An 11,663-nucleotide genomic window follows, 5' to 3' on the forward strand; every position below is an offset into this window, starting at 1 on the left:
TTGACTAAATTTGTCCTTCCAAAGCAGTATCTTTAACTTCCATTGTATTCCTTCCCCTTCGGGTAGAAATTTAATGTCATCTTTTTGTGAAATCTCTGTTTTCCAAAGGATCTAATTTCAGTCACATCTCAGTGAATTTTAGTTATTACTTTCCTTCTCTGAGGAGTGTTTCAGACTTTTAACTCATTGTGAAGTAGAAGACTTTATAAAGTCTGTGAACCTGAATTTTAGGCATTGGGCCACAAATGACAGTAATGGCATAGAGGGAGAGGAATGCTAGTCTTAGAGTCAAAACTGAGTTTGAATCCTGCCTCAGATCTTTACAGGTTGTTTGACCCTAGGCTGATAAATTAACTTAGTTGCCTCCATTTCCTTACCTATAAAATGGGATGACATTATTATCATTCTCCTAACATTGGGTGAATCAAATGAAATAATGCATGTAAAGTGCTTTTCACACCTGAAAGTACCATATAAATGTGAACTATTTATGTGACTAGTAGGTGGGAGAGGGATGTATCTTAGTGGGAGCTGAGATTGTTTGTAGGTGGTTTCAAAAATTATATCATACAAGGAGAGGTAGTGAAAAGAGCACTGAGCTTGGAGTCAGAAGGTCTGGTTTTTATTCCTGGTTCTGCCATTAAGTAGCTTTGTGATATTGGCCAAGTCACATAATGCTTTTGAGCCTCAGTTTTCTTCTTTATAAAAATAGACAAGATTTTCACTAAAACTTCTTTCAGGTTTTGAAACTCTAGGAATATTCTATTTAAAATTAAAGTTTTAGGAGAACTATATTTTTATTCCCATCTTTCATTTGGCATAATTTTGTTATTTTTCAGTACAAATAGATACAAATTGGATAGAATTTTAAAATTTAGGATAAAGCTGACTATTAATACCAATGAAACAGACAAATTCATTAATTCTGGGTCCCTAGTCACTAAAAAAATTTTTTTTTAACGAGGAACTGCTTTTTTTACTCTCCTGATCACTAAGCCAAGAGGTACGCAATAGTGACATCTTCAAGCATCTTTAGAGATGATACTTCTAACAGTGACTCTGAAAAGATAAATGTGTAACAAATAGTACTTTACACACTAGGAATACTTGAAGTATGATTTTTGCTTGGTAGCTCCAGTTGCTTTTTGAAGAGCCTGATGATTGGGAGACAGCCTCAGACTCCAAGTTGATCTAAAGCCTTTGCTTAAGAAAAGCAACTTTTCTTTCATTATATATTATAACTGCATGCTAGACCTCTCTGTCACAGTCTCCTACTCATTTCACAGTAGTTCATAGCTATGCCCCTTTGCTTAAAACTCGGTCTCAGTACATCCTTAAAGCATTTCTTTTGCCCTCACTGCTTCTGATTATCCCATTTCAGCTCACCATAGAACAGCTGCTTCAATATCCCGCTGTCATCCATTATTTGCTTAGGTCCAACCCAACTGAGCTGTCATGAAGAGCATTGCTTTAAGTCTTGGAATAGTCTGTATGCTTTGTTAGTAATCTTGTCTTTGCTTCTTAATGTTCAGTGGGGTTATTCTGTAGGCCATATATAATGCTTATGATGAAAAAAAAAATTCAGAAATTTCATCTACCACTTCACTCCCTTATTCTGAAATTTCCTATGTATTTCTAAAAAAAAAATTTTTTTTTATGCATGCTGAAAGGCTCTAAAAAGGCTTGGGAAGGGCAGCTGGGTAGCTCAGTGGAGTGAGAGTCAGGCCTAGAGATAGGAGGTCCTAGGTTCAAATCCGGCCTCAGCCACTTCCCAGCTGTGTGACCCTGGGCAAGTCACTTGAACCCCATTGCCCACCTGTACCAGTCTTCCACCTATGAGACAATACACCGAAGTACAAGGGTTTAAATTTAAAAAAAAAAAAAAAAAAGGCTTGGGAAGTTAGCCACTATCCTCTGAAAGTATATCAGTTCTGAGCACATAGGCCTTAGGGCTTTGTTTTTTCCCCCTTGGAAATAAAATGCAATTCTTATACTCCTTGATAGAATTAAAAACTTAAATTTTAAATTAAAACATAATGACTTGGGGCTCAAGTATAATGGTATTGACTCACTTTAATTGGATTCTAAAACTAACCACATGTTTAGTAGATATAATTTCCTAAACTTAATTTAGAGCTTTCTACTTCCTTCTACAAAACTATATGTTTGTTCATTTACTTATTTGAGGCTATATCATACAAAGTTCAGTGAAAGGAACTCCAGATCTCTTGAGTCTGGAAAAGACCTGGTTGGGATGTTGGAAGTTGAAAGCTATTTGCATTTTGTTGTACAAGGTGGATGAAGTTTGTTCTGCTTGGCCCCAGATGGTAAACTAGGAACAGTAGATGGAATTTGTAGTGAGGCAATTTTTTTTGATATAAGGAAAAACTTTCTAACCTTTGAAGTTGTCCACTTGTAAAGTGGGGCTGCCTCGGGAAATTGTGGGAGTCTCGCTGCTCACTCCTTTCTATCTCCTTCCTAGGAATTTTCAAGTGAAGTCTGGATGACTACCAATAAGAATATTGTAGTGAGTGTTCTTGTTAATAAGATGCAGATTGGACTAGATGGCCTCAAGTATCAACTTGAGTTCTTTGCAACAAAAATTAGAAAAAAAAATAGAAGACAATGTTAACTCTTTTTTTTTTAAACTCTTACCTTCTGTCTTAGAATTAATATTATGTTTGGGTTTCAAAGCAGAAGAGCAGTAAGGGCTAGGCAATGGGGATTAAATGACTTGCCCAGGGTCATACAGCTAGGAAGTGTCTGTGACCCTTGTCTCTCAATCCACTGAGCCGCCAACTGCCCCTCAGTGTTAACATTTAAAGATATTTTTGAGCTCGTCTATGATTTTATAGTGTGAGGAACATGTTAAAAATATTTAATATTGGTAATTACCAACAGGTTGTTTTTTATAGGCCCTTATAATCTTTTTTTTTTTTTTAAACCCTTAACTTCTGGGTATTGATTTATAGGTGGAAGATTGGTAAGGTTAGGCAATGGGGGTCAAGTGACTTGCCCAGGGTCACACAGCTGGGAAGTGTCTGAGGCCGGATTTGAACCTAGGACCTCCTGTCTCTAGGCCTGGCTCTCAATCCACTGAGCTACCCAGCTGTCCCCCTTATAATCTTTTTGAATGCAATATGACTTAAAAGACAAATAGCATCAACTCTATTTTTTCTAAATCATTAGTTGCACATAAAATGCAAATATATATTTTTATTGCTTAATAGATTGATTCTTATGTCTTTACTCTCATCATAAATTGTAACTCTTGTGTTGGTAAAGATGTGGCATGCATGCCCCGGCATGGCAGAGGGGGCTACTCCCTCCCCTTTTCCACAGTACATGAGGACATTTTTCATGTGCCCCACCCAGCAGCCCCTTGTGAACACTTCCTCCCTCTGCTCTCTAGGGTAATGTGGTGGGGCTCATAGGTAGCTTGAAGGTGCAGTTTGGGCACTCAATCTCCAAAAAGTTGACCAACACTTGTCTATTTCTTTCTTCTTGCATAAAAGCCTGAATCTACATTTATTTATTTTATTAAAAAAATTTTTTTCCCATAGTTACATGATTATTGTTATCTCCCTCCCTTTTTCCCTTTGCCTGCCTGGAGTTGACAAGCAATTTCACTGGGTTATACTTATATTATCACTTAAATCCAATTTCCATATTATTCATTTTTGTAATAAATTTTTAAAACCAAACCCCCAAATCCTATACCTGTATAAACAAGTGATAAATCATATTTTCTTCAGCATTTCTACTTCCACAGTACTTTTTCTAGATGTGGATAGCATTCTTTCTCATAAGTCCCTCAGAATTGTCCTGGATCATTGCATTGCTTTTAATGGCAGAGTCAATCATATTTGATTATTTCATGATGGTGTTACTGTGTATAATGTTCTCCTGCTTCTACTCATTTCACTCTGCATCAGTTCATGGAGGTCTTTCCAGTTCTTATAAAAATCAAGCAGTTCATCATTCCTTGTAGTACAGTAATGTTCCATCATCATCATTTGTTCAGCCATTCCCCAGTCAGTGGACACTCCCTCATTTTCCAATTTTTTGCCACCACAAAAAGTGCAGCTATAAATATTTTTGTACCAACAGAACCTTTATCATTAAAAAAAAAACTCTTTGAGGGTACAAACCTAGTAGTGGTATTGCTGGATCAAAGGACATGCACTGAATCTAAATTTAAAAGGATAATTGTACCTATATGGATACCTGCTTGTTTTCAAAGATCTTTAAAGAATGAAATTCCATGATCACTTAAGAATCTGACTCACTTTCAAGTTTTAATATTAATCTGAATTTTTTTACTGTGTATTTAGTGAATTTTTTCTGTAGATGGAGATCTGAACATTATCTTTTTTAATAATGCTTCATCAACATAGAGTTTATAAAGTCAGTTCTAAGCAAATGAAATTTTTGTCCATTTAACTTTTTCTCATACATTCTATTTTCTAATCCTTAAAATAGTTTTTGGCTCTTCCATATATTTACCAATTTCTTCTGTCTTTAAAAAATTCTTAAAATATATAGCATATTGGGAAATTTAAAAATAGTGTATTTTTTTCCTATTTTGTCTTGTAGGGTGTTAAAAAAGATAGTGAATAATGAGTTAAGTTTAGTAAAGTAAGAAATCTGTTTTTAGCACATAGTAACAAGTTACAATTATAAATATGTGATACTGACACAGAATCTATCTCTCCCCTCAAAGTTATATTAAAACAAAGTTATATAAAATTTTTTAAATGGTCATTCTTTTTAAAATTTTGCTTTTAAATATTTTGAATTTAACATGCCCCAAACCATTTCCATATGAAAAATAGTATAGAAAAAAAAGATTTTTTGAAAGAACAAATTTATTAAATTTAATTTGCTTTGAAAATATTATACAATGAATGTTGCTTTCAAAATTGTTCTTACCTCTGTTTTCTTTTTGAATTTCCTTTATTTCTCTTCTGTGCATTACAAAAATGCTTCATTGATCATCTTTTTTTCTTTTGCGGGGAGGCAACTTTATTGGTATCGCCCATCTCCTGCCAAATAGAGACCTGTTGTAATAAATAAGCATGGTCAAGCAAAACAAATACACACTCTTGCCACATCCAAAATTAATGTTTAATTCTGCATTTTGAGTCTGTCATCCAGTCTTTTGTCAGAAGAGGAGGTAGTAAACTTCATCATTTTTCATGAGGAGACTAGTCTTTTGAAAACTAAAGTAACAACAAAAAAAGCTGAAATGAATTGGCTTTCTTGTGGTGTAAAATGATTAAATATTTGTTAGGCATTATTTATTTCAGCCTAATATTGTGGCATAATAAAATTGTATCTGTAAAATGAAAAAGTTGGTCTAAATGAATTTCAAGGGTATGTCCAGCTCAAAAATTTTGTGACTTAATTCTAGGCCATTGAACCTTTATGGATTTCTTTATCACTTACAAAATAGAGAAAATACTTTTTCTACTCATTGTCATAATGATCAAATGAGAATGTGTATATAGCATTGGGTAACTGAAAAATGGTATTTATAGAAGTCATTGTTAAGTTAACAACCAGTGAAATAATTTATAAAATTTTGTGAAAGAAGAAGAAAAGGAAAATATTTACATTCTTAGTAATAGTAGGAAGATTTGAAAACACACCAGTGGTTTTCACATAAAAATCCTATAAAATCAAGTGTGCAAAGACACTGTTCGTGACTGGTAGAAATCAAATTGTCTTTACTTTTTTGGTTACTTTTCCTTAATCTTTCCTTTTTTTGAAATAACTATGTTTTCTCTATTGAAGGTTGAAAATCTCCAAATATAGCTATCTATCTAAATATATATAGTTTTTTAAAGTTTGCAAAGTTCTTTACATATATTATCTTTATTATGCTCCTCAAAATAACTCTTTGAGGTAAGTACTATTTGGTACCTCAGTTTTATAGTTGAGGAAACTCAAGTTGATAGAGGTTTAGAAACTTGCCCATAGTCATATAGCTAGTGTCTGAGGGGGGGGGATACAAATTCAGATCTTCCTGAATCAGAAACTCTAACCATGAAACCACTTTGCTGCCTATGTGCATTTAATATTGTAGAATGGTTTAAATTCACTTTTAAAAAATTTAAAAACACATTATGAAAATGTTTGTCGTTTTAGAACTTCTCAGACCAAACCTGATTTAAAATCCAAATATTAAAGATTTCTCAAATATGGAAGATTGAAAAAGATTGATTTTTGAGTAAGAAGGCACCTGTACTTTGCCTTTTATTTGCTGAACAAATTATACATCTATTTGATGTGTAAAACAATACTTTCATCATGCTCTTCACCACCTTAAATGTCTGCTGCTCTGCCCTATTTAGATTGATATGACTCAGGCTGGTATCCAGTAGGTTGTACTTTAAGTCAGGGATGATGTCTTATAGATGTTTTTACTTCTCTCCTTAATCCTGGGATTAGGACTGGAGCCCCTTAGTTCTTGTTGTATATATTCTTTCTACTGTATACCAAAGTTGCTGTGCATAATTTGTGATGTGGCAAGCTATGTATTAAAAACTAAATCTTGTTTTTTAGAGAGTTATTCTAATGAGTTATTCTAATGATAGGGTATATACTATTTAGTTCATTTGCTATTTTACTCTCACAGGTTTCCATTTCATAAATTTTTTTAATAGACAGTGTCATATTAGAAATAATACTGATCTTAAAGAAGATTCGGGTTCTATTTCTGGCTCTGCCATTGTTCTATGTTATCTAGAACAAGTTACTTTACTGGTCAAACTCAGTAGATGAAAATAATTTCTAAGGTCTCTTTCAGCTCTGAAATCTTGCGAAATTGGTTGTCTCTGAATTTTTCTTTTATTAGCAGATATTTCAATTAAGCAACTTTTCACCTTCTTCCTAGATTGTCATCTTGTTTTTAGTTACAAATAGGTTTGCTTATATGTTTTAATGATTAATGATTTTAATATTGCCTTCACAATTCTCATTAGTTATTTAAGTTTATGATGTTCCTTTTTTTTAGATCACTGTTATTGCCCATTTACCCTCTCTTAGGAGAACCCTTCTATATAACAAATAAATTTGATCGGACAAAACCAGTAATGCATTGGTGATGTCTGAAAACATGTATTTCATTCCTCACTTTTATTTTGCTTCCTCTTTGCAAGAGTTGGGAGCCTCAGGATACCGTCTCTTCTCTGTTGTTATGATTGCTCACTGCATTGACCAGAGTTCTGAAGTTTTTCCGTGTTGTTTTCTTTAGCCTCATTGTGATAAAAAAGTAGAATGTTAATTCCAGAAACCTTCTAATTATTTTCTCTATTCAACTCGAGTTATATAACTCTGTTTTTAGTTAGGTTTGAGTTGTTTTAACCAAAACACTGGTTTCTATCACTATCAAACGATAATACTCTGATACATTATGATAAAGTATAGGATAAAATCTCAATAAGGATTTCACAAATCTAAATACATGATAGATTCCAGGAGTATGCTGAACATGTTTGATAATTCCTAAATTGTAAGTTGATGGTAAGCTTCCTTAAGAAAGCAGACTTTTGTAGCACTTTTAGCAGCACATATTCACATACGCATAATGTGCTGATTACAGATGAATTCTTGTCTAGTTATTAAATCTAGTTTATTTTTTTTCCCTACTGGTAGAGCATAGTTTAGTAGAAACAGTACTAGCCTTGGCTTCATGTTCTATTGCTATCACTTACTAAGTTTCGATCAAATCGCTTCTCTTAATTTTAGTTTCTTTGGCTATGCAACTGGATCCTCATTTTAAAATACCTGCATATCTTGCTTAATAGAATGGTAGTAAGAATGAGAGATCAAGAAAATGGCTGAGAGTTATAGTTTTCATTTTAGCAAAGCATAATAATTGTTAAACATCTGTTATGTGCTAGGCACTCTTGAGTATAAGATGGAAAATAGATAAGGAAGAATAAAAAATAATCGAACTTAATTTCATAGTGTCTAATAAACCCCAAAATACAAATCACTTGAGGGGAAGAACTCAATATTTCACAAGAATTTCTGGGAACACTGCAAAATAGTCTACTTAGGTGTAGGCCAACATATCATGCCATATGTCACAAAAATTCAAAATGGTTATCTGACCTCTGATTTGTAAGCCATACCATTAAAAACAATAACAAGGGCAACAACAGCCCTTTAAGAGAACCAGATCCAGGTGCCTTTCTTATCTTTGCTAGAGGTAACTTCCCATAACCAAACAGGGATAGGTGATAACAAAATAAAAATTAAATAATTTTGATCAGATGAAATTGAAAAGTTGAACATAGTTGATATGATAAAGATGAACAAAATAAAGATAAGACAGAAACAGTGAATGATGGGAAAACCTTGGCATTAGATATCTTTGACAGAAGTCTGAAAACTAAATATATAAACAATCAACAGAAATATATAAGAACAAAAACAATTTCCTAATAGATGAGTGGTCAAAGGATATGAAGAGAATTGCAAACTTGTAGTCATATGAAGGAATTCTCTAACTTTTTTATCTCACTAATAATAAGAGGAATGAAAATCAAAATAAATCTGAGGGGGCAGCTAGGCAGCACAGTGGACAGAGTGCCAGGCCTGGAGTTGTTAGGGTCTGGCAAATCTGGCTTCAGACACTTCATAGTTGTGTGATCCTGAACAAGTCACTTGGCCCCAGTTGCCTAACTCTTGCTGCCTTCTGTCAGAGAATTGATACTAAGACAGAAGGTAAGGGTTTAAAAAATATCTGAGGTCTTACCTCACACCCCCAAAATTGGAAAAGATGGAGGGATAGTGTTAGAGGGTCACAATTATGCACTGTTCACTGACTTGTGAATTGGACCAGTTCTAGGAAGCAGTCTGGAATTTTATGGGGGGAAATAAAAAGAAAATGTCCTTGCCCTTTGACTTGGAGATCCTGTTGCTAGAAATATACCTTAGAGGTGGTTGGTCATTAAAAAGAAAAGCAACATACTTGTCAATATGTTTGGCAGTATTATTCTACTTTTTATAGTAGCAAAGAACTGGAAACAGTGTATGCCCATTAATTGGGCAGAGACTAAAAAAATTGTGGTGTATGAATGTAATGGAATATTACCATGCTGTAAAAAAAGATTGCTATTATGAATAAAAATAGTCATCAGAAGAACTGATGCAAGGGTGAGATAAGTAGTTTCAGGAAAATATACACAATGATTTACCACCATATAAATGGGAAGAACCACTACCAACAAAATTATCAAAACTGAACGCTGTGAAATTTATAATGACAAAACAATCCTGAAGAAGAGATATGAAAAGATATCTTCTCTCTTACCACCACCCTCTTTGTTGCAGGTATTGGGGACTATTGGTATGGAATACTGCATGTAATGAATGGTCAGACTTTTGCTGTGTATTAGCTGATTTTGGATGTTTTTCCCCACATTTTTTCCATTCTTTCAGAGGATATCTGGGGGAGACATTGGGAAACCTAGATGAAAAGATATCAAAATGATTTTATTTTGAAAAGTTACAAGTAGGCACACTCATTAAGCAGCTACTGTGTGCAAAAATACTATATGCCAAGAAATAGAGCTACAAGGTGAAAAATTGCCCAATTTCTGATTTCAAGGAGTTTTACAGTATAATAGTTTATAATCTAATCCTTCTAATATAAGGAGGAAATTTCCTAACAATTATAGCTGCCAAAAATGGAATGAACTGCATCATGAACTCAAGAGTTTTCCTGTTATCACTGGAGGTATCCAAGTAGAGGCTGGATTGTTGGGGACTTGGGGATACTGTAAAGAGAAAGGGAAGGGTACAAGCATTTATTAAGAGCCTACTGTGTGCTAGGTACCGTGAGGAGCATTTTACACATATCTCATTTGATCCTCACAAAAACCCTGAGAGGAAGGTACTGTTATTATCCCCATTGAGGCTGAAAGAGGTTGTGATGTGCCCAGGGTCACATTGGCCATTTGAACTTGAGTCTTCCTGGATCTAAGCCCAGCCCTCTATCTACTGCATCTCCTAACGGCCTAAAGAGAATTCATGTTTTAGATAGATGCATGCTAAGATTGGATCCAAATGATCAGTGATTCTCTTGAGATAATATATATGAATTGTTGTTCAGTTGCTTTAGACATGTCCAATTCTTTGTGACTATTTGGGGTTTTCATGGCAAAGATACTAGAATGGTTTGCCATTTCCTTATCCAACTCATTTTACAAATGAGGAAACTGAAGCAGACAGGGATAAGTGGACATGTCCAGGCTCATCCAGCTAGTAGATGTCTGAGGTTGGATTTGAAATAAAGAAGGTGAGTCTTCCTTGCTCCAGGCCCAGTGCTCTTTCTGTTCCACCTCGTTGCCCCAGTATATGTGAAAATGCCACATAAATTGTAAAGCATTGTATGAAGGTAAGTTATTGAACATTTGTTTAATTCTGTATCTATGAAATTACTTTCAACTTCATTTATTTTTATAATAGCTTATAATTCAGTCTTTTTTACAAATTGTCCCCAGTTGAATCAAATAAACATAACATACTTGATATTATGCAGAGCATATCTAGTGAAGTTTTATTGTATATCTATTTTCTCAAAATTTTTGTTTGAATTTTACATGTGATATTTTTTGCAATAGGCATGTTTTATTTTCTAACAGTAATGAAAAGAAAAGGTTTTGTCTATTTTTAATTTACATATTATATGGTTTTTTACTTACCTGTCTAATCTTAGTCAGTTAAAAAGTCATTTTTAAAACACCATTTTTCTGATTATTGTATTATCTTTCTTTCACAGTAAATCAGGAAGAGTTCATTGCTATTATGACTGGAGACATTTAAAGAATTACAAGAAAAAATGAGCTTAAAAACAAGATCAATGACTATATATGTTACAGTTATCACCTTGTATTCTGTTTCATACCTGGAGCCATGCAAAAAAACGCCAAGTTAGTTTTTCCAAAAGGACCAAAATAAACACTTTATTGTAATGAAATTTCATTATTTTCTATATCCTTAAGTTTATTAGATGACAAAATGTTAAGTTATTAAAATGTTTGAGTACCAGCCCATTTGTATTGTAACTTTATATACAGTTTAAAAATTAAATCATGTTATGGAAATTTGTTTGAAGTTGTTTATTTTAGTTTTAATGTAAAAATTTCTAGACTTTCATTTTAATAAAAGATTTATTTTATTAGTATTTATAACTTGTTTTGATTTGTGTTTGAGACCCAGGTATGGTTTTTAAAAATTATGTTTGAACTTATGCTTGATTCATGTATCCTTCATCAAAATAATTAAATTTTAAATCCTTTGCTGGTGATTGACTATTAGCTTTTAGTACCTTGTAGGTATACCGTGTTTGTTGCTAACAAATTATCTTTACACCAAAACATCTCATATCTATATGTGTCCACAATTTAAAATGTGATAGTTTTATTTTTATATTCATTTGATGTAATTTTTACCTCACCCTAATGTTTTAGCTTTTGGGAATCAATTTCTTAACACTCACAGTTGTGTTGCCTCTAGCAAGGATGAGGACTTCTTTTGTGTACACTTGGTCTTGTCCACCTTCTTTTTCCATTTTTGTTCTCTTTAGTGCCATTACTATCTCTATAGTCACATCTAGGACTGATGTTTTATAGTAGCTCTACTGTCCT

At 33.5% G+C, this 11,663-nt stretch overlaps 1 protein-coding gene across 1 annotated transcript in view; it reads left to right on the top strand.

The window, feature by feature from the left end:
* Positions 1-11,096, top strand: part of CETN3 (centrin 3) — a 32,562-nt gene extending 21,466 nt beyond the window's left edge. Inside the window, exon 5 of the mRNA XM_044662868.1 lies at positions 10,796-11,096. Coding sequence (XP_044518803.1) covers positions 10,796-10,839 — 44 coding nt within the window. The 3' untranslated portion in view covers positions 10,840-11,096. The remainder of the gene's footprint in view (positions 1-10,795) is intronic.
* Positions 11,097-11,663: the final 567 nt, after the last annotated feature.

This window comes from Gracilinanus agilis, chromosome 1 (genome assembly GCF_016433145.1).
Source record: "Gracilinanus agilis isolate LMUSP501 chromosome 1, AgileGrace, whole genome shotgun sequence".
Classification (NCBI taxonomy): domain Eukaryota; kingdom Metazoa; phylum Chordata; class Mammalia; order Didelphimorphia; family Didelphidae; genus Gracilinanus; species Gracilinanus agilis.